Below are 24,378 nucleotides of genomic sequence, written 5' to 3'. Positions count from 1 at the left end.
TTTTACATTTTTCTGTATTATGATCTAATCTTTGACCTTTTACCAAAAATATATAACATACATGTAACAATTTGTAAAAAAAAAAACACACAAAATGCAGAATCACAATAAATACAAATACATACAATTACCTCTACACACATATAGTTAAAAGCACAGTTAGCTAATGAAATATAAATTCATAAAAGAAATGGATCAGTTGCTGTTGAGTATTCATTGTGCAAATTTCAGGGCTTCAATTGCTAAATGAGTATTAGCACCCCCTAAAACATGATACCAAAGGTTTATAAGAGTATTCGGTGTAAAAATGTATACAAATAAAGTGAAATATGCATGCCGAATAGGCATTAGAGGAGGGCAGTCAATAAATAAACATTCTAAAGATGCTATCTTATCCTTCTCCCTGCAGAATCTACACTCTTTCTGCTTCATGTTTAAGCAAATTCACATAATTTCCCTCGTGGGCATAAGGTTCAGACGTAATCAAAAGAAGCTTACTCACTCCCACCTGTCAGGTAATTGAATTAAATATGGAGGAAGAGTATTAAGAGGTTTCTCTATTATGGTGATATAAGAATAGAGTCTGTATGATTTACACGACTCAATGGTCCAAATGCAGTCCATCCTGCATAATGTACGCTTCACGAGGAGTGTATTTTCTACTTACTTGGGTGAGGAAGAATGGAGGCTTTCCAGGGTTTGCCTACACTAGTCTGTAATCCACTTGTTTACGATCTTACTTAAGGACTTGATCAGAAGTTCATTGAATATGCAATACAGTGACTCTGGTGGCGGCAACAAAATATTTGCAAATATAGCAAATGTTTTCCACGTATTTACAACATACGAGAGCAGATACAATTCAAACCGTATTTTAGCTGTGAGGGCACTTTTGGATAAATACATATAGGGTATGTTTCCAAATACCTCCCTCAATCCGAATCCAAGGAATAAATGCACAACTAGATTGAGCTCCATATATAATAAGGGAGCAATGCTGCCTTATGGAAAATCTCCCATATTTAAGATATATTTTGCAGAGCTTGGTTGCATAGGCAGTAACCATAGCTCTGTATCCTTTCACAGGTCTTTTCGGGCTACAATGTCTAATAGGTACTCACAAATACAACACAGAAGTCAGCTGTTCCAATTTTTGCTTCCTAAAATCCACGGAAATGTATTTGTTTTTTTACCTCTTGGCTCCAGGATAATACTTTTTGTCTTAAGAGCATTAAGTTCTAGGTCTAATTCCCTTATATAGTTACAAAACATTCCAAAGAACTTTGTAGATCAATAGGAATTGCATCCAACAGGACAAGATCATCCACATAGACGAGATGCTTAATGTGGTAAAAGAAGCGCTCTGGGGCCAGCCTACTACTCAGATCAGTTTAGTTTATTCATTTATATAGCGCAGCGAACCCTGAGGTAAATAGATGTTAAACAGGGCTGGCGCCAGTACACAACCCTGTCTCAATCTCCTGTAGTTATAACGTCTTCCAAACATCTCATCTTTCTGGATTAAGCAGACTTGCACTTGTGTATCAGAGTGCAAATATTTGATAAAATTTGAGTGATTTAAGACAACCCAGCCTATCAATGTTTCCCCATAATTTCGCTCATGGTTTACCATATCAAAAGCACTGGTCAAATCAACTAATGCAAGGTAAAGAGGCATGGCAGTCATTTTTGCCCTTTGTTGAAGAATAGACATGACATAATGTATTAAGAAAAAGTACCAAGACCCTTCCTAGAACATGATTGGCTAATGTCTCCGATTTTAGCCAAGGTCATCAATTTTTCCAAGTTTTTAAGAGTAACGGAAGAACAGATTTTGCTAGCAATGTCTATAAGAACAATCATTCTGTAATTAGAGTGAATCTCTCTGTCCCCTTTGTTAAAGATCTGTACTAGCAAGGAGATCTTTCAAGAGCTAGGTGTACATTGAAGCTGCAGCACAGAAGAAAACGATGTGTACAGAATGTATGACCATGAGTGTGTATTGGCTTCAAGGGTTACCACTACATGGCCATTTGGTCTGAGCACCCAAGATAGTTTGGCTTTTCGGATGGCTTGTAAAATATCCTTGTGATCATTTTATAAGAACCAAGCTGCCTTACGCTTCTCGAATGAATGATAGAATTAGGACTTTGAGGTAGATCTGGGCAAAATGGCTTTTCAATATGGCTTCCTGAATTGCATTGGTTTTAGTATATAATAGCCACTCAGGTTGATTATTAATTAATGCCCAGAACCGTTGACCCTTTTTGGGGCAGACAAGGTGCAACATGTTTTCAGCATACTTTTGTGGGAGCCTTTTTCTGTAGTCCTCTTTCAGGCTTTTTTGTTGCCTCAGGTGAGTTCACAGTATTATGTCTCCCGAGAGACCTCAGTTTCAGTCTGACAATTCTCTTTCTTTCCCGTACTTCCTGATCTGGACAATGAACATTAGGAAGTATTCTAAAATGTGGGCCTTTCAGGGCCTTTTTTGGAGAAGGATTTAGTCAAATAGTTTATAGCTAATTCAAGTTTTTAGGTTCCACCAATATCTCTGCATTCTTTCTTAAAATGTCTTCAAGCTTGTCATTATATTTTGTCACATTGTAAGGGTTCCAGTAACTCTAGTGACCTAGTTGTTTACTATGAGCGGCATACCAACTATGGATACTTCCTGTCTTACATTGCTGTTAAATGTTAACCCGGACAGCCCAGTGGTCACTGGCTTTAGCATCTATAATATTGAAATCTTCACAAAAGTCAAATAAAAATGCTGGAAAATATAATCAATAATTGAGGAATACTGTCCTTTGAACCAAGTGGATCGGGGTGGAATATCGAATTTAAATGTACTGTTCAGCATGGTGAAACCCCATCAATCATACAAGATGGTTCCCCTTTTTTTGGAGGCTGCCTGATAAGAGGTATCTCTATTAGCCTTGGAGTGAAGACCATAGGCATTAAAGTCTCCTGCCACTATAATTTCCTCCTTCAATGCATTAGACCAAGATTCAATACATTTACTAATGTTAAAAAACATTTGTAGAGATAGCCATAGGATTCCAATGTGTTCATTACTAGGCAATCCCACCTTGGCACACTCGTGTCCACCTTCCAGTCAAGGTTTATTGCAAGAATACAAATTTAATTCAGAAGCAAATGAGTAATTAGCACTGGTCTCTTCAAATGTATAGCAATAAGAAGGCTCCCTTTCAATCTATCCATTGGTCCTCTCATAGCCGTTTGATGAAACATTGAAAACCCATCCAACATAGGCTTGTCGATTAGCCAATGTCACATTTTGTTAAATTAACTGAATTTTGGTTGTGATTGTGGAAATGGGTATAGTCTGACTATTCCAGGAAATAAAATAGACACTTGAGTTCTGCCATCCTTGTTGGAAGGCAGATGAATACGTCATCTATGGCTTCTGCCACTCCCCTGGCCCTATACCACAGAGGTGATAAATGTTACTTACTGAGGCAACCGTTCCACCCTTATCCCAGGCAGGCGCAACAGGACATAGAAACAATTTAAGCTGAAGATGGCAAAAGCAGCCAAACTAACGGTGTAGCAGGAACAAGTTCATGCATTAGACATGAAGCACATATATACTCCACATGAAGAAAATGAACAATAGGCAATATATGTATTTAGACATGAAGAAAAGTAACATAGCATCCACAGATATGAAGAATAGAAGTCACAGCACGTCTCTGAATGAGAACAGGCTTCACAGCCTCAGTAAAACTAAAAAGGCTGAATCCACATAAATACAAATCTATGCAGAACTCAGGCGGTAGCTGGCAAATATAGCCAAGGTTAGAATGAAATAGGGAGGATAGGCATGCCGGAACAAAGGCATGAGACAGCAGTTCCCAAGACACAAGCAGGATACCCCCAGATTAGTTCATGTTTTATAAGAATCCAACTAGTCTTTGTTAGCCAGGTGCAGTAACACAGTAAGCCAAAAGACTCAATGAAGGATAGGAGGCAATACCATTTCTTAGACAGTCTCGTAACATGTGACCCTTAATTGGAGAACACTGACTATTCATTAGAAGCCAACATTGATAATACACCTACTGTAATCCCTACATATGCACGTAGACATGAGACGCCACACAAGGCCAAGTACAAAGGGATTGCCCGGTCTCATGGCCTGAGAATGAGGGATGGTAACCTTTAATTGGAGGAAGAATGTTCCATGGGCCTCTCTCCCCCTACTCTATATGTTTGGATCATAACCTGATGACCTGCCAAGTGTCCATGGTTGGTAAGCAATCTGCCAACCTATCAAAATCCTTAGAGTCATGTCGCCCATCAAGTAATATGCTAAACAATTCCTTGTCGGTGAGGTGATAAAATTTTACTTCAATCAATAAAGTGGTGGTCCCAGATGAAGCCATTAGATATCTTTAACCCAATCAAATGTTTAACCTTATAGAAGCCATATATAGCCAAGCTCACTAACCTATCCCCAGTCGAGTATGTTTTTGTAAACTGAGATTATGTTATGATGTCACCGATGACACATCTGTAGTATTTAAGCTGTTGTTTTTAATTGATATTTCAATAGTCACAAGATTTGACTGCTTGTATGCTGGCCCTGCTTTATTTGGATGATAATACAGCTGTGTTTTGCTGCACACTTTGTCTACTTTGTCATTTGAGTCTGGTTTGGATTGGATTGGATTGATTCCAGTTCCTCTGAGTCTGTTTGGGACCATCGGCTCTACCCTAGAGAGCTGTAGCCACTGCATTGTTTTTATCCTCATCATACTTACACGTTGCACTGAAGTAGGACGTACAGTCTGCTTATAAGTCCTGTTTTTGTTCAGACAAATCAGGAAAGTGTTGGTGGGATCTTTCTTCTCCCATGAGTCCATTGCGGATTTAAAAGTGCTTGTGGGGGACTTTCCTAGCCATACCCGGAGAGTACACATGATACCCCAGGGATAACAACAAAGACGCTTTATCTAATAAATTGTATGCCAATAAGTTAAATGCAAAATGGATAATCACTCTGCCATTTCCAAAATCTGATGTGAATTCTACCTGGCGTAGGTCATTAGTTGTTATGTTTCTCCTCAAGGCCCCAAATGGAACGGAAGCAGTACAGCAACCCTGAGAATAGGCCGAGCATTCACACCAGCCGTCGAGAAGCGAGACGCTCCAAACCAGATGGATTTATCGAAAAAAATAAAATCAAAATAGACAAAATCGTCAAATATCTGAAGAGAGATTTCACGTGGACTCCCAACATAATGTGCAGTAAAAAATCTGAAGATGGCCACCAGGAGTGAAGCTAAGGGGACATGTCTAATTGGCTTGGGCAGTATGACCCAAAATGACTAAAAGAGCTGTGTTCTATTTCAGTTGCCTTTACACCCACACTTGGGTCTAGTTCACATAGGTTTTTAGCACAAACCCTTCTAAAAAGATGAACATTGTGTTCATTGAGTGCAGGGACTCCTGTGCTTTGAATTTCACACAAATATTCTCGTATAAATTCATAAGTGAATTCAGCACAAAATTCAATGCAATGAATGAGGAGTGAGTTCCCATCGCAGAGGGGTCAGACGATTTGATGGGCTGTGAGGAAAGAGATCTCATAGGCATAGGTTTGTATCCATATGCAAAGGCTTCCAGAGTATGAGGAAGCGATCATGGTGGGTACAGAGGATAGTTTATTGTTCAGGACGACAGGGAATGTGTGTGCTGATTTACTTCTTAATTTGCAAAAACCAGCCTATCTTTATAAAGTTACTAGCCCTTCCCCCTTGTGGACAACCAACACTACTTGACGGGCGGCTCAGCAAACACTAAAGATGTTAATAGAATAAGGCTTACCCTCAACGATGCAGGGTAAGAGCCCACCCATACTTCCACGACTGCACCCAACCTCCTGCGCTCCGCGCTAGAGGACTTATTTTGAATAGCCAATGTGCAGCAGTCAAACGAGTCACCTGCGCAACGTAGATTGTCACGACTGCACTCAACCTCTTGGTCTCCGCTTTCACATTACGGTTACATCCTATGATTACAAGCATTACCAGGCCAAGATATAGAGATCCCCAACTTAAAAAATATTTACCAAATCGCTTCCTGAATCCAATATCAAGAGATTATCAGCTATATGTTTTTTCAGGCTAGCTGGTTTACAATACAATGCAATTCCGTGTTCACAAACACTTATTTAGCCTAAACTTTGCGATCACAATGCACTGATTGATGAGTAAAAGATTTCTATCTGGGAAATTAAATGGCAAAAAATAGACATATGTTTCTTCATTTTAGAAAGTGTAGAGTAACAAATATATGAATTTTTTGTAATGGTGCATACATGTTTTGTAATGGTGCATACAACACTAAAGCATTCCAAACTACAATTTTCATGAATTTAAATAATGGGCACAATTTTGTCTTATTACTAAACATTAAGTAGTCAGTAATGTATGCAATAATGACTGTAAAAGGAAATTACGGTATGCACAGTGTCAAAGGTCATGGGATCCCTCAATGGTTATGGTGCCATATTACCATACCTATGAAACAATGTTGCTTTCATTTGGTAATGTCTATATGCTATAAGCCGGAAGTGGATGGATATTCTCAACAACAAAAAAAACAAATACGTATGGAAATCTGTCCTGAACAGTTAAATAATATGAACATATTTCAATTGACAAAAATGCACATTGTAAGGATAGTATTTAAGACCATACCTAATATACGTTTCGTAGTAGCGTGTTCTATCCAGGAAAGCCAAACAAATGTGAGGAAAATATCATTAGAGACAGCATATTTTTCATGCCAAAGTCTAAAAGCAGTGAAAGCATATTTAATTAAACAGTATTGTCAGTTAATATGTCAATTACTAACCTGTAATAATCTTTTGGCTGCTCCACTTGATCTGAATGCACTCATTTTCAAATCCAAAGCCGGAAGGTCAGTTTAGTGTATACCCTAGCACGACTAACCTGAACTGAACAGACAGACTGCAAAGGAGGGAGTGTGCACAAGGGTACAGGTGATGAAGAGTAGGACTGAGCATTAATATAGCATTCAATCCTGGGGAATGACACACAGCCAATCAGGCGGCTGTAACAGCGGGCGAGAATACACATTCTATGCCTGCTGTTTTCAGTCACGCGAGGCCCTTCCCCGAGTGGTGCCATCTTTTTGGGGGGGAATGTGGGGAGGTAACAGAAAGTCTCCCCCTGTTGCCGTTGCCCCCCATCTCCCAATACAAACCATACCCCTTCCCTCCTTCCCGACTTACCTGCTGGTCCAGAGCTTTGTGCTCCAATCCCGGCACTTCTCCCGCTCTCATCCACCACCATAGACATGGAAGGGTGATTGGGGTCACTTACGCAACCAATCTCCCGAGGGAAAAAAAGAAACCATTCGCAAATCAGATAAACTCTGGGGTGCAAATGCCTTTCACCCCCACTGTGGGGGGGGCATGTCAGTAACGGCCTTCAGCCCTCCCTGAGGCCCCATTACCGGCCATGTCCCTCCCTCACAGCAGGGGTGAAAGCCATAATAACACCCGGTTTGGCAGCCCGGATTGTGTGTTAACAGCCTGGCGAGTGCCTTAACGATGGGCCCTGGGTCTGTTACCACCCGGGCCACCAGATCGGGTGTTATTGCTATTAGCACCCCGAGTTTTGAATCCAGAAACCTGGGGTGTTAACAGCAATGTATTATGTTTAAATGAAAGGGATGCCTCCCGGTGTCCAGTTCATAAATAGAAGTACTTACTTAAGATGGCTGCCACGGAGCTGTAAGGCGGGGCTTCCTCCAAAGCCCTCTTCCATTTCCATGGTGGTCTGCAGGGACACAGAGCAGCAGCAGTGGCGTTGCCCGCTGCTAAAGGATTCAGATAAGTGGGTTAGAGAGGTGGGATGGGAAAAAGAGACCCGAGCAGAAGAGAGGGCAGAGTGGAGGAAACATGGGAGAGCGGGCGAGCAGCCATCAGGTTGATTGGAACCTTGGTTTGGACTGTGGGATTCAGCCCATGATCCAAGTAACCTGATTGGCTGGCTATCCCACCACGGGTGCTAATGAGTATTCATAAACTTTTTAACATAGTTCTTATTAACAATCATTACTGCATGAGACATTACTGAAGAAGAGTCGGTCTTCAACGGATCCTTGCCACAAACTGACCAACTGAGGTGGCTTAAAACTGTTAGCCGCAGGGAAAAGTCCGAACGCAGTATCCTGCTCTTAGGGACGATGAAGCAAGCAGATCCTATGTGCAATGGATGAGCATCACCGGCACATGTAAAACGTAGGATCCATCAGATTGATAAACCATGCAGAGAAATCAATTGCGAATCCCAGGCTCCGATTAGCAATGACAAATCACAAAATTCAAGCATAGGCTTGAAGAAAAATAATAGGAAATGCCAGAGCAGAATATTTGTAATTATCTGCAAAAAGCATTTGTGGCACTAAAAGGAAAGTATTTTGTCAGGCAAAGACTCCAAAAACGATCCCGATGTTTAAAGATTCACAATTTTCCAAATCATCTGCACTAGTAGCTAGAAGAAGGACTAGGATTTTGTTTGAATCAATATTGTCTCCTTTAGTATCATACACACGTTTTTTCTTCTGTTTTTATGTTCTTCACAAATAACTTGGAGGCTCCTTTTTCTGCTTTTGACTTTCACACTCTTTGAGGAAACTGTTAGAAGAGTAGAAATGGATGAGAAGATAATGACTTAATGTTCACTGCCCGAACCTCCCGACAGCACTGAGCCAGCAACGTATAACTAGAGAAGTCATCCAAGCCACCTAGGTCTAATACCAAAACATCTAATGTGAATATTGTGTTTTTTATTGTGTTATATTTATTGAGGACATGGTGCTTCCACTAGAATCACTTACAAAGCATTAAACGGTAGGTGAGCAGCCCTGCGGGCAGGTGCCTTACAAAAGGCTTATGTGCAGTTGATTGCAGGAGAATTTCCTTGGTGTTGGGGAGATAGAACCAAAGAAATTAAGCAGGGACAGATACTATGTGTGGGATTTATAAAGTGCAAACCTACCTGGGAAGCATTGGGAAGCTGTACAAAGGGGTTACAAGTAGGGTGCAGCGGTAGCAAAGGTGCTGGGATAAATACGGGGAGCAGGAGAGGGGGCTGGGAGGATAACTCCAAAGAGGGAGAAATAGGGTTGAGTGGAGCAGTCAGCAATTGGCAAGATGTTCTTTGAAAGTTGGATCTTTGGGTTCTTCAGGCAGTGTAGAATGTAGGAGGCCTGTCTCATCTGCATTAGTAGCTTGTCCCAGAGACTGGGAAAAGGCTGTTTATTTTGCAGTTTCTGGTTTTGAGCTGGGAGATTTTGTGGTTTCTGATGGTGCACTGGCCTCTGGAGATGCGGAGTCTCTCAACCATGTAAAGTGGTGTTTTGCTTGTAACTTCTGTGTAAGTGATGAAGGCTGTCTTCAATATGATGTGCACTTGTAGGGGTTGCAAGGGCAGCTCCTTATGTTTAGGAGCGACATGGTTGAATTTTCTCACTCCTTTGATGAGGCATGCTGCAGCATGCTGGAAGGCTTTCTGAGAGGGGACAGTGAAATCTGGGCCGCATATGAGTAGGTGTTGCCTTATCTTGGTGCAGGGATGAAAAGATTGACTTTGCGAAGAGAGCAAGCTGCTACCTTACTGCTTGGGTCTTCTTGGCAATGTGTTTTGAACAAAAGGTCACAATGGATCAGACATATAGTCAGATGGCTATGGGGAATATTTACAAGTAGGTGACAATAAGTGCAGTGCTAGTAGGGATGGTGGGTTCAGGGATGTAATCTTGAGCAAGAGGGTTGGTTCTCATTCAAGTTGAAGGAGGTGAAACTTTAGGGCCAACTTGAATAATTGAACGTTCATGGTTTTTTATGCTGGGGATGGGAGTTTCAGTGGAATGACTAAGGAAGATGAAGGGGGTTAAAGTGAGAGGGTGCACAGGGTGGCTGAGGGATAGACACATTGAGAAGGGTGCTAGATCAAAGGGTACGAGTGAAGAGTAGCAGAAGCTGCAACCAGTCAGGTAGACATGGGCAAGCCCATGAATGTATTGAAGACAAGATTAAGACATTTGTGAAGGGACTTGTGTATGTCTAACCAGGCGGTGGAAAAGTGGTGCGAGTTGGGAGAGAAGCAGGGACATTTGTACAAGGTGCATGTGGTGCAGTGGAGGATTTTTTCAAGGGGAGCAAAGGAGTAGCGCGGGAGGCCTAGGAGAAAGCTTAAGCAGTAGCCAAGGCAACTAAGGACTGGGGTAAAGACAAGTATTCTTCTTAGTGGGGGAAGATATTAAGGAGATTGATCCATGTGAAAGTGTTTCTGGAGGTGATGGAGTGGAAGAGCTTCAAATCACCATGGTAGAGAACCCTAAGGTTTAGTGCTTTACGGGGTGGTGTGAGGAGAATATAGAAAATGAGTTGAGGAGGGACGTTGGGGGCTGGAAGACACATTACTTCAATCTTAGAGGAGATGAGCATAAGACTGCAGAGTGCAATCCAGTGACGGTTAGCAGAGATCCTCTGAGAGAGTTTAGGGGAGCAAGAGAAGAGGATTTTGCCATGATATGCAAAGATGTGGTAGGAGAAACCAAAGGATGAGAATAACTTACTGAGAGATGAGGTGTGAAGAGTGAAGAGCATTGGGACCAGGACAGATCATCATTCTGGAAAGGTGTGGAATCAGAACGGCTATTGTTCCTGGATATAGAGAATGAAATTCAAGCAAGGTCAAAGACATCCAGGTGAGAGCAGTTGGCAGGATTGCAAAGTTTAGATTGGGTTAGTAGGAGAGAAGGGTAGCCTACTGTGTGAAAAGCAGGAGCATGAGGATGGAAAAGAGTGTGGAGTGGAGAGCAGAGGGCAGAAAATCATAGATGTGTGTCACAGCCATTTCAGAGGCATGATATTTGCGTAATCTATATTGGAGAGGGTCACAGAAATTATGATTTTGAAAGTAGCTAATGACCCTGTTGAAGACCATAGACTTGTTTGAATAGTGGGAGAGAAGAAATCTAGGTTGATGGTTTAAAAGTAGTTGGTTTGGAGCTGGCATGGCAGTTATGCAGATGGCTTATTGAAGCAATGTAAAACAGTGGCTATTTTGAAGAATGAAGGCGAGGCTTCAGTAGAGAGTTTGTATATATGTATGTAAATGATGTATAAAGTGTAAACCTATGTGTGAAGCACCATAATCATGTACATAGGGGATACACCTAGGTTGAGGGTGTAGCAGTTTCCATACCAAAGTTTCCATACCAAAGGAGTCAGCAGAAGCACACAAAGTATTGGTTGTCTGGAGGATGCATGCCAGTTTAGTAGGTGGTGCGAGTAGGGTGGATAAGATGTCAGAGATGAACAAGTTACTTACCCGTGATAACTTTCTTTTGACTGGATGTCCCTCCCACATATTCCTCATCTTTGATGTTCAAGTCTGCTTGCAACTTGCTTCGGAAATTTATTTCATAGGGTCGAGCATCGTGCATAGTCAAGACTTGGTCCTCATTGGCCTCCGTAGCGTCCCTCCTGACATTGATGCTGGTATATGAAGCACACGCGCTGACCGTTACCTCAGTTCTTAGTTTTGTCCTTCTTTAATTTACATGCTGTGTCATAGGAGGACACAATCTTGACGTTGCAAGAAAGGAAGGTGTAAACACGGAAATTCTAGGCAAGCGAGAGGGGATGGATGGGAGGGCGATGAGGAATACTTCGGAGGAACATCCATTCGAAAGAACGTTACCACAGGTAAGTAACTTGTTCTTTGAATGGATTGTGTCCTCCCACGTATTCCTCTTCTTTGATAGACTACCAAAGCAATTCGACTTAGACAGTGAGTGCCAAAAATGTACCTATTTGTTTATATTATGAAAGACAGCTATGGCAAATTTGGCTTCCTCTCCTGATAAAGAATGTACACAGTAAAATGTACTGAAATTATGAAGCAACAACCAGGTTGCCACTGTGCATATGTCCCGCACTGGCACACCTCTTTCCAGAGCTGAGGAAGCACCCATCCGCTAGTGGAATGCGCCTTCAAACCTTCGGGCAAATCTTTTCCTGCCAAAGAGTAACATTCTGTTACGTACATGACAATCCATCCAGAGATTGATTGTTTTGTGACAGCCAAGCCTAATCTTTGACCAGCCTAACCAATGAAGAGCTGATCATCTTGACAAATACTTTCTTTTCTTGTAATGTACTAGCTTAGCACCCTGTTAGAGTCCAGGCAATGTAGTCTCTCCTCCTCCTTTGATGGATGAGGAGGTGGATAAAAAGATGTTAACAAGATACGCTGTGAGGGTGAAACTACGAAACAACTTTCGGAAGCAAAGATGACCTAACTCTTAGAATTACCTTGTCCTTGGAAAAGGATGTGAAAGGTGGTTTGGAAGACAATGCCTGTAGCTCACTTACCCTATGAGCAGATGTGATAGCTACTAAAAAAGGAAGTTTTCATGGTGAGCATTCTTAAAAGAGCACGAATATAAGGGCTCTAATGAAGCTCACATAAGACATCTTAGTACTAGATTTAAATCCCATGATGGCACGATGAAGGGAATAAGTGGAAACAAATTTGTGAAGCCTTTAAGAAATTGTACCACAATCTGCAATTTGAAGTATGATCCCTCATCCGGAGATCTCTTAAAGATTGACAGAGCCGCTAAGTAGCCCTTGACCATGGCCACTTGCAACCCAGAATGAGTTAGATGGAGCAGGAAAAAAGAACATGGGGAAGCTTACATGTGAAAGGATCAAGTTTCTTTTCCCTGCATCAGCTGCAAAACCTATTCCAACGCCAGCGGTACAAGAATTTAGTTGCTGGTCTCCTAGCTGAAAGCAACACTTCCATTACGTCTTCTGGAAGGTACAGTCCTTATATCTCACCCTTTCTCATGCGTCCTGTTCACTTCTTCTGTACTACTGTATGTAACACTGTCAGCTTGGTACTGTCGCCCAAACTGTAACCTCCGGCGACTCTTCTATATGCTTACCTGTATTTATCTATAACTCGACTATATTGTAATCGCTGGTCGACTAGCACTTTTGTTTGTTGTAATCCTTTGTATGCCTGTAACTATATATTAACTTCTAGTGCCCAGTTACCCCAGGGTTTGGTGCGCGTTACAAATAAATAAACAAAACCAAACTTTCAGACACCAGGTGTGACGATTGAGAGTCCTGATCTCTGGATGAATAATGTGACTTCCCTCTTGCAAGAGTAGGTCCTCTCTTTGGGGAAGAAACATTTCTAGGGCAGATAGCCATTTCCAGAAGGTATGGATACCACGTTCGCCCGCCCCAATCCAGAGCAATGAGCATCATGGTTTTCCCGAACTTCCTCAACCTCCTGATGACATGAGGAATGATGGGGACTGGCGGAATCACGTACAAGAAAGGAAACTCGCAGTCCACCATGAACGCGTCCCCTAGATCTCCTCTTTGGGGAAATTCCCTGGAGAAGAACAGCTAACACTTCTGGTTGTCACTGGTCATGAACAGATCCACTTGAGGGGTTCCCCAAAGAAGATTCCTTCTCTTAGTGCCCAGAACCAGAGTTGCATTGACTCTATGCACAGGGGCAGTGACCGCACACCCCCCTCTCTTGTTGCGGTAGTGCATGGCCACTGTGTTATCCATCATTATCAGGACACTCTTTCCCCGTATTGACGGAAGGAAGGCCATCAGTGCTAGTCTGATTGCCCTCAGCTCTAAAAGGTTGATATGGAATCTTATTGAAAGATCTCTCAAGTGCGCTCCCCCATTCTGTGAGTGAGGCGTCTGTCACAACTGTCTCCGGCCATGGTTGCCAATGGGTTCTCCTCATCACATTCTCTTGGCTGGCTCACCACAGGAGATGATGGGTGAACTTTTCGGGAACTGGAGAAGGTCCGTCATTCTGCCAGAGAATTGAGACCACTGCGATCTGAGAGCCCACTGAAGGGATCTCCTTCTCAGACGGCCTTCTGGCACCAGAAAAATGCAGGATGCCATAAGGGTGAGCAACCATAGGAAGTCATAGGCCGGAAGACGTTGGGCACTCTGGAATTTAGTGACCATCTGCAGGAGGTATTGAGCCCTAACTCAGGTGGCGAAGATTTTCCCGAGACTGAATCCAGGATTGCTCCAATGAAATTGAAGCTTCTGTGAAGGTGTCAAGTGGGACTTCCTGAAATTCAGGGAGAAGACCAGCTCATGGAGGAAGTGGCAGGTGCGACTTTCCGGAGAAATAGTCCTTAGACTTGTTGCTACCACTGCCATAAGCTTGGTGAAAACCCTCAGGGCTTATGTGAGCCTGAATGGCAGAACCAGAAACTGATAATGAGAACTACCAACTTCGAACCTAAGGTACTTTCTGTGCTTCTGATGTATAGGCACATGAAAGTAAGCGTCCTAAAGGTCCAATGACACCAACCAATCCTGGAGTGGGATTGCCTGAAGGATCTGAAAAAGAGTTAACATCTTAAACTTGTCCTTCCTGAGGAACTTGTTCAAGCATCCCAAGTCCAAGATAGGTCGCACTCCTCCATCCTTCTTGGGCATTATGAAGGAGGGAGAATACCAACTGCAGGTTCCTCTCTGCTTCAGGTACTAGTTCTATTGCACCTTTCTCCAACAGGATGAGAATCTCCTGTTGGAGGAGCATATCTGGAACCCAGGCCGATCTGGTTTTTGGGGGGCAATCGAGAGGTCGATTTAGGAATGGGAGACAGTAACCATCCGCTACGGTTTGTTACACCCATGCGTCCGAAGTTGTGCTTCGCCAACTCCAGATATGATATGACAGTCTGCCCCCTACCACAGACTTGAGGGTGAGGGAGTAATTTTGCTGCTCCACCTGCAGCTAAGGGTAATTCTGCGGGTGTTGAACGGGAGTTCTACTTCCTTTTCCTCTGCCTCCACCAGGCATTCTCCTTTGACACCTTTGCCAGAATTGTCCTCTTCCTCTATAGACAGAGGAATATAAACGAAAAGGACGCCTTCGGACGCCCTCTCCATCCTTGACCTGAAGGTTGAGGTTGCCCGATTGCTGCCACAAATGATTTTGCTGCAGCTCTAGAAGCTTGCAGTTTCTCCAAGCTATGAAAACCTTTTTCTCCAAACAAAAAAGTTCTGTCAAAAGGCATGTCAAGTAAACATGCCTGGATGTCTGGAGAAAACCCTGACTTCCTCAGCCAAGACATGCGTCTAAGCACAGCACTGGCAGCCATGGACCTGCTTACTGAATCCACTGTATCCAGGCTGGACTGTAAAGACTGCCTCATAGCATCTTTTCCATCTTGCACTAGGCTTAAAAAGCCTTCCCTTTCCTCTGGAATGGGCTCTGTTGCAAGGGCAACCACACCCCAAAGGTTGCGTGTATATTTAGCTAAGGCGCTAGTCGCATTTGTCAATTTTAGTGCCATGCTCACTGCACTAAACACTCTCTTTCCCAAAGAGTCAACTTTTCTATCCTCTTTATCTGCAGAAGGATAAGATGCGGCCTTAGAAGAAACAGTTGCTGCTTGAGCAACCATGCTCTCTGGTGTTCGGTGCCTGTTCAGAAAAGGAGGGTCCACAGAAGCTGTTCTGTATTTCTTTGTTAAAATTTTGTTAACAGATAGAACGGAATCGGTCTTTAGCACATTTTTCATAACCCTTACTCTTAAGGCAGCATGAAATGGTAGCACAGCCTCCTTCACTGGACCACTGTCTGGGATATTTGTGAGATCATCAGTCTCTATAGTAGCTGCGGATTTAGACCACCCGAGAAATTCAGACACTTTACAAATCACAGATTTGTATCAAGGATCAGCATAACCAGTCACATCTGGGTTACCAAAATCAGTTTCTGGTGATGTTTCCCAGATGCTGGTTTCTTTAAGAGTTTCTACCAGATTTTGCATCTTAGACTCTTGAGAAATGAGTTCTTCTGGATCATTTAGTGTTCCATGCTCATAACAAAAAGGGTCTGATCCTCCTCTTCATCTTCATCGAAGATGGACTTCCTTTGCCTGAAGAAATCAGGTCAAGGCATGGGTTTAAAGGACTTGGTCGGTTCAGCAATTGGTTTTGCAGTCTTCAGAAGCACTGAATGCTCTGATGGTGTTGAAGGCGTTGAGGGCTTCAACGACTTTGTCGAAGCGGTTGGTGAATGAATCGCTGGTTTAAAATGCTTCGATGACTTTAAATTGATGACATGCCTCAAAGTTTCAGGAGATAAACACGACGGCTTTGATACCGGAGATGAAGGCTTCGAGGGAATAGGCACAGGCTATCTCTTATGTGTCGATGAAGACTCCTTTGACTTGTGTCGAGGAGCCTCTCTTCCCGGGCTTTGGGGCGCGCGAGAAGGAGACACACGATACTCCATACTGGTGTTTGTCTGGCGCCGAGGAGTGGCTTCGCTTCCCTGACTCCTTGAAAGGGACATTCGGAAGAGCTTGCTATTGAAAACATCAAGCATTTTTAAGCAGAAGTTTTCCCATTCCGTTTTCCCAAAACGTGTTTGGGAGAGGAAGACGACGATGATGAGGACCTGTGATTCCGTTTCTTACTTTACTTGTGAGAAGATGACGACTAGCATTGTAAAACGGACCTCGGTCATCTCCGATGTTTCAGATGTTTTCTCTTGGGGGAAACATCCCTCAATTCGGAGGACGACTTTCTTTTGGATGGGGTAACGGCTGGCGATTTGGGAGAGTGCTTACCTGCATCTAGTTTCCCCTTCCTTTCCTGCAAGGCCTTGACCGTCATGGATTGACTTGAGCCACAGTCGTCCACATTGTGGCCTGTCTCCAAACACCGCAGACAGATGTGGTGAGAGTCTGTGCTGGACATTTTTGCCCCACAGTCTGTACACTGTTTGAAACCTGTCGTCTGTGTCGAAGACATATTCGAAGAATATCAAATTCTCTTGATTGAAGAATAAACGCAATAGAAATTTTGCTGAGGGGAGTAGCTCTGAAGCGCTCAGCAATGCAGAAAAAATTGAACTGAGGTAACGGTCAGCGCGCGTGATTCATATAACAGCGTCAATGTCACGAGGGACGCTACAAGGCCATCGACGCTGCATGACGCTCGACCCTATGAAAAAAGAATTCCGATGCAAGCTGCAAGCAGACTTGAATATTAAAGATGAGGAATATCTGGGAGGACACAATCCATTCAAAATAAGAAGTTTTATAAAAGAAATAGAGGAGGAGTCAACTGAAAGATATTAGGCTACAGTGCAAGTGCAGGGAGGACCCAGGATGGCTTGGTGGGTAGGGGAATGTTTGTGGGGGTGAGATCAAAGAGAGTAGATAAGATGATTGAAGTAGTTGGACGCGGCAGTGAGTTCAAGAACAGCAGTCTCATATGCTGCCAGAAGTGGAGGGGTGCAGGATTTGCTCCATCTGTGAAGGTGAAGCTTCATTATATAGTAGCTTCAAGCTGATGGATCGTAGGGGTGATCCAGGGTTGGGGCAAGGTGTAGAGAATGGGAAGATGCGGCAGGGATAGTCGTTATAAAAAAGGGGAACTGAATACGAAGTTCAAGTTGACAAAAGCCTGTACAATAGAAAAGGCAGAGTGAGCAGAGAGCGCAAGGAGGGAGGATCCAACCTCATCCAGGCAGGGTGCTAGAGAGTAAGGTTTAAGCTAGCATTTGGCAAAGTAGGGTTTAGGAGGGAGAGAAAGAGGTGGGGATAGAGGCTGCAAAGTGGATATGGAAGTAGTCAGATGGGGGAGTGGTCAGATAGGAGACTGGTCAGTTGTAAAAAGTAATCACATGCATTTACAGTTTGGGAAAAACAATGAATTAAACTAACTTAAAACTGAATAGCAGTTCTTCACATTTATAAGCCTGCAGAGTCATTTGATGATTTTTTCCTACACATTACGAGCAATGAGAGCTGTAATATTATGTTGTGGTCTATAATCGCCTATAGATTGCCTGTAGAGACACAGACTCTATTATGCATTCCACTATCAATGACATCTCACTGGTTACATACAAAGTGGTCTGAGAAATCATACCAGACGGATTTCTAGAAAAGAAACAGTGTGAAATGCATTTACCATGCATAAGTTCTGCTTGCCTCTCTTTCTCTCTGAATTGGTCGAAGACTTGTACAGAGTTACAATAGGTACAGCAGTGTACACTGACTATTCTAGTCAAGGTTTTCAACAACTTTGTAAATGACGTGATCATTTAGGAAATGTTGCATCTAGTTTACCTGACAGGTAACAATGAAAAAGTGCATTTTCACTCAGCATAAAAGAATGAGGACTAATTTGCTCAATTTACATCCAAAATGCGGTTATGCTCTATCTGAATCTTGACCAATAAGTCTTTGTCCAGGATTTTTACTATCACTATTGTGACAAATCAAGGGTCTTTGTACCTTCTCCCAGGTGGGTGCCACCCCCTTTGTGGATATGAAGGTGTGTCCGCTCCGTAACACACTCCATAGGGGTATGGGCAAGTGGGACCTCGATGGGAGTGACTCCCCCCCATACGGCAGTAAAATAAATGTAAACATTCTCACAGACAGAAAGTTCTATCAGCTCCCCTAGTTTACTCAGACAATGGCCCTCATTACGACCCTGGCGGAAAGTAACTGACCTGACCGCCATAGCGTAAACAGCGTTTCCGCCATTGCACGACGGAGTAAAGTGCGGCTAATTCTGACCCATCGGGCACGAGCACTACGCCATGGCGGAAGTGCAAAGTCCGCGATGGCGGAAATGTCCCCAAAACGCCCCTCACCGCCGTCGTACGGCGCCCTAGGTGCAATTCCGCCACCCATCATAGCGGTCACCGTAATGAGCGGTAATCGCAAAATACGGTGACCGTAAATATACGGAAACGGAAGTAAAAACATGGGCCCGGAACGGGAAACAGCACGCCGTACACCTATAAAATCAGAATCCCAACACAACCATCAAAAATCCTACCCTGAGACAAATCCCAACCCGTTAGCCACCCTAGTGAAAACAATAAAAATGGGAAAAGTTGCGAAAAAAGCGTGCGACCGCAAGCGGCAGGTCCACTTCTCCCATGAGGAACTCACCGTGCTCACAGAGACCCTCCAGGAGAATGCTGCCGTCGTCTTCTCGACGCAAATGACCAGGACGGCACTTGCGAACAAGAAGGCCATATGGGCCCTGGTGGCACAGCGGGTAAGTGCGGTGGGGACCGCACCCCGCAACCCACAGCAATGCAGAAAGCGATGGGACGACTTGAGGATACGCGTACGGAGCATACTATCAGCCAACCGTAACATTGCCACAGCTACCGGGGGAGGATCGGAATCACCCATCAAGTTGACCCCCTGGGAAGAAATCTGTGCCTCCACCATTGAATGGAGAGTATAGAGGGAGTCGGAGGGATGGAGAAAGGAGTGCAGACATCCGAAGAATCAGGTAGGTGGGCCAAATAAAACAATGCTAAATCCACAATGTCCAATCATGTGAAGTACCATGTGTCCACATAGTGCAACAGAAACACATGTCCAGGAGAACGTCCACATACATTGGCCTGATAGCGCACTTTAAAAGTCACTTTAAATACATAAATAATTAAAAATCCTAAAAACACCCTCTACACGTGCAGCATGCACACCCTAACTGCAGGCTGCAAAACAACTGCATCCTCAATCCACACAAAAATGAAACCACCTCCAAGGCCCTGACCCAAATCACCCTCAGGTACCACCCCGATGCATGTGATACATTGCCATTCCAATTTCCACAGACCCATAAATAACGCTCGCCCTCCTTTACTCCAACACAGGATCCGATTCAAACGACGAGCTTCAGGACACCCCTACCAGCGCACCTGCAAAGAGGGCCAAGACCAACGGCCAAAGACCCTCCACCTCAGCTGCACGGATCAAGACACGGCAGCAGCACAAATCAAGTGGCAGCACACAGGAGGGGACTTCTACAGGCACCCCAGCAGCCAGCATGCCCACAACAGCAGCACCACAGGTACCCCCAATGGATGCCACAGAAGGCACTGCTTCTGGTGGCAGCAGCACCATAGGTGACACTGCATTAATGGCAGCATGCTCCGACACAGAAAACGGTGCTGTTGATGTAGGATCCATCCATGACCTGTCTCAATCCCCCTGTTTGTTTCATCCCGTACACCATGAGGATACCACGCAGGGGCACCCACAAGACGACTGGCCATCCCCCACAAGCCCTGTGGCAAGGCAACATGAGGTGATCAGCCCCTCTGTGACACCACCGCAAATGGGCATGGCCCAGCAGAGGCAACAGTCCCTCGACCAGGTGATCGTGCAACAGCAGCAACTGGCCACACTCCTCAAGGAGCATGCTGATGAATGTGGGGGTACTAAGGCAGCCATAGAAACATCAACTGAGACACTTAGGTCAGAAATGGAGAGAAGTACAGAGACACTAAGGGCACAAATGGAGAGAAGCACCGAGAGCCTGAGGGTACAAATGGAGAGAAGCACCGAGAGCCTGAGGGGGGAACTGCATGCGACGTCCAAAGACGTATGTGCTGAACTTGCCGCTGTGCGCCGTGTGCTCACTGAGCTCTCACAAACCCTTAGGGACATGCATGGACGTGAGCAGGCAGAGACATCATCCGTTGCAAGTTCCGTCCAGGGCAGCCCCCAACGTAGATCTGGGAGGAACCTGCGCTCCACAGGCAGGGGTGCCCCTGATACCCGGAGAGGGGGCTTGCAATAGCGTCTGCCCACTGACAATGAGCATCTTTGGACACTGGTGTTCGGGGGGGAGGTAGGAGGGTGGAGGGGGTGTGTTGGGCTTTCTTGGGTGGCAGGTCGATGGGGTGTGTAACATAATTTCACATATGCTATAAACATTTCACAATCATCCAATGAGATGTGTGGACATTGATCTTTGTGTACGAGGCCTTTATAGGCGTACAGTCCATATTGTGCATGTTCCAGACACACACAGTGCCACAAGTCCCGTGTCCATGTATCAGCCACCAGGCGTGAGTGCTAGAAGCATGAATCTATGATAATCTGACGAATTTCACGGCCCTCCTGTGCCTCGCGGACTCCTTGAGGTGCTGCCACATCCCCACCCTCATCATGACCATCTTCAGGTGCTTGCAGTTCTGCGTCAGGGGGCATGGGCACATTTCTACGTACGCACATGTTGTGTAGCATGACACATGCCATGACCATCTTTGCAACCTTCTCATGGCGGTACAGGAGTGCCCCGCCAGACCTGCTGAGGCAGCGGAAACGAGCCTTCAGTAGGCCGAATGCCTGTTCTATGACTACACGGGTACGTGAGTGGGCATGGTTGTAGTCCTCCTCATGCTGGTTCTGTGGGTTCCGGAGTGGTGTAAGGAGCCATCTCTTCAGTGGATACCCGGCATCACCTGTATGTGGACAATAAAGGATGTTTGTGGAATGACATTGCTACGTACGCATCCCCCCCCCCTTCCTGCCAGGTCATTGCCGCATCACATACCCCACATTATCATGCATGAAATGAGACTCACCGAGTAGCCAGGATCTGTTCCCTGCGTGTCGCTCCATGTAGCGTGGTATTTTAGAGTTCCTCAAGACCATAGAATCATGGGTTGATCCAGGAAATCGGGCACAACAATGTGTAATGATCCTGTTGGAGTCACACACCATTTGTACATTAAGAGAATGATATTGTTTTCGGTTGCGGTACTGGGCCTCCATGGCATGTGGGACAACCAATTCCACATGGGTGCAGTCGATGGCACCAATGCAACCCGGTATGCCGGCAAGTGCATGGAATCCCACTTTTGTGTTCGTAATTTCCTGCTCCGAGCGTAGTAGAGAGATGTAGTCGTCTGCGTGCTTCAGGAGGGCATCGAGCACTTGCAATAGTGTCCGTGACAACAGTGGCTGTGAAATGCCATGCAACTGTCCGACTGTGTGCTGGTAGGTGCCTGTGGCCAGGAAGTGTAGTACAGACACCACCTTCAGTAGGGGTGGGATGGCGGTTGGGCTATCTATCATGCTGGCAAGGTCAGCGTGTGTCATGTCCACAATGGCGGTTATGGTGTCCCGGTCCAAACGGTAGAGGGTGTGGGTCTGCTCATCAGTGAGGTTGAACGGATGAGCTCGGAGGCGTGGGATTGCGTGCTGCCTGCGTGGTGGTAGTGGCTGTGCTGGTGGGCCTTGCTGGCCCTGCCTTGCCCTCCTCCTCCTCCTGCGTCTCCTCTGTGCGGCCGGTTGTTGTAGTAGTTGGTGTTCGTCTTCTTCTTGAAGTTGGAGTACTTGCAGTGCTATCAGGTCCCCCAGGGCCAACATCGCTAGTCCTGCCGGTAGCATTTTGCAGTGGGTGTGGTTGTGGGAGGGGGTTGGCTGTGCAATTTATGTGTTTTCAGGCAGTATAGCCTCCACCTGTGGTGATTCATTCCACCTGTGAAAGCTGCAATCCCCTTTGGGCGAGCACGTCCCGCACACAACGCTGCAATTCGACGCATGGCATCTTGCTATTACAATCATGTATTTAATCCCGATGGCAGTGGAATATTGGTTCATATGTTCATTCTGCTATGGTCCCATTGTTTCACATACTATCTTTACAGTCGCAAACAAACTTGTGAAGGGCCAGTGGAATGTAGTACTCGATTAACGGTGGACCCTCATGCAGCACTGTACCGAGGTTCACCGACGGGCGGGGCGTCCCATTTGTGAGTGAAGGCAGTTGCCATTTGCACACACTGCCGCACTACATGGATGAATTTGTGATTTCAAGTGGTCACAGATGCCTTTTCGACGTGATGTTGCAAATGAGGAATTCGAAGGACAGCGCTTTCGGTTTTCAGCTAGCGGCGAGGAGACGCCCACAGGTCTGACTGCAGATATAAAGTTCTATTGTTTAATGTCCTTCGGACAGGGGCCATGGCGAGAATGCAATGATTGATAAGAATAGTATGGGATGCGCAATAGCGTAGTGGACGATAAGGCAGGACGTTCCCAAATACATGTTACTTCACAACACTAGAATTCCGGGCTGGAGCACAGTGGATTTTGCAGACTGCATTACGCACAGACTCAATGGAAATTTCACATGTTATGTGAGTAAATAATCAGGCGTTTTCATACCGGGATGAGGGAATGATGTATGGATGCATGGACAGATGATTTAATTGAGAGTTTACCATGTACATGGCTTTTTGGAATCTATCCACTTCCCCTGCGCTATGTGATGCAGAGCTGCCATAGTGGGACCATCGTCTATCTGCCCTTGTTGAACCCTCCCTGTCTCGACGCGCCTTCAAACACTTGTGTCTATGCACGTTACTAATCCCATCTAATGGATTCTGTTTTAACAGACGCATGCACACAAAGACTCGTTTGTAATAGTGTTTTCACATCGATTTATATAGTTATGATTCGCAAGTGATTTTTGGGTGGGAATAATCCTTTTGAGTGGGCTAACATGCATATGGCTGTAGATTTAGTGTGATCATTGAAGTGAGTAATTCAAATTAAGTTCTGATGCCCATACCATTCTTTTTCATTTCATTTGGGTGACAGGTATCTCCTCCCCTTTTGCCGCTGCCATCTGTATGCCACTCCGCAGATGGCTTTTACTCCCGACACCTGCTGCTTCGTGTTAATCAGTGGAGCACCATTACGATCTTATGGGACGATCGCCAATGGGCCACATGCCCTTACGCAGTGCTAGCGGCTAGGAGCAACATATCGACCTTTCAGCTGGACTAGTGCCTACCTAATGGGACGGCCCTGCGGTTCTAGGCGCTTCCATGTTGCCTTTTTGAACGTGAATGTAGCCCCTGTGTACCATGAAGGAACAGGGCGTCACACAAGAAGAAGCTGGTCATTTATTGCGGATGCAGCCCACAATAATGAAATATATTTTGGAGTTCATGACCTAATAGCTGTATGGGCTTGGTGATTTTGTTGTGCATTAAATTTCTATTATGATATTAACCGTGTAGCGTTATTCTTTGCAAGTAATGTAGCATATTCCTATTTGTGGAGCGATGTATTGTGAGAAGATCTGCATTGGGTTCCGGGTTCTGAGTATAGTTGCGTGGTACTGTACTTGGCGCGTTTGCCTACGAAGCCCAGTGAGGTCAGGGATAGGGGCTGCCATTATGACTGTTTTAATGATGTCATGCTCAGGGGCGGGGGATTAGCTTTTGTGTAACAGATGCCGGTCAGCCAGGTGGATTGGTGGAATGATGTGATTATCAGAATATGGCTGGTCACAGGTGCCTGTGTTTGCGTGCGTTTCTTGGAGGGAGACTGAGGTCATGTCCATTGGAATAGCTTCTGTATTCGTGCCATCTGTGCCCTGCAGCTCCCATTGGCCCCTCTTGAGATGGGCCTGGCTGCTCAGTCACTCTGCCAACTTGTGTGGTA

General features: G+C 44.9%; 1 protein-coding gene across 5 annotated transcripts in view; it reads right to left on the bottom strand.

Moving 5' to 3' along the window:
* The window catches only part of CACNA1D (calcium voltage-gated channel subunit alpha1 D), a 2,225,258-nt gene that overhangs the window by 93,170 nt on the left and 2,107,710 nt on the right, over nucleotides 1-24,378 (bottom strand). For 3 of the 5 annotated variants that reach the window (XM_069643624.1, XM_069643621.1, XM_069643622.1), the window contains exon 42: nucleotides 6,726-6,752. The exons of the other annotated variants lie outside the window; for them this stretch is intronic. In XM_069643624.1, the coding sequence (XP_069499725.1) occupies nucleotides 6,726-6,752 (27 nt within the window). The remainder of the gene's footprint in view (nucleotides 1-6,725; nucleotides 6,753-24,378) is intronic. 5 annotated transcript variants of the gene reach the window in all.

Source organism: Ambystoma mexicanum, chromosome 2p (genome assembly GCF_040938575.1).
Source record: "Ambystoma mexicanum isolate Mex_15411 chromosome 2p, UKY_AmexF1_1, whole genome shotgun sequence".
In the NCBI taxonomy this organism is placed as follows: Eukaryota; Metazoa; Chordata; class Amphibia; order Caudata; family Ambystomatidae; genus Ambystoma; species Ambystoma mexicanum.
Note: the sequence above shows the minus strand (reverse complement) of the source record. Positions and strands in the feature narration are given on the sequence as shown.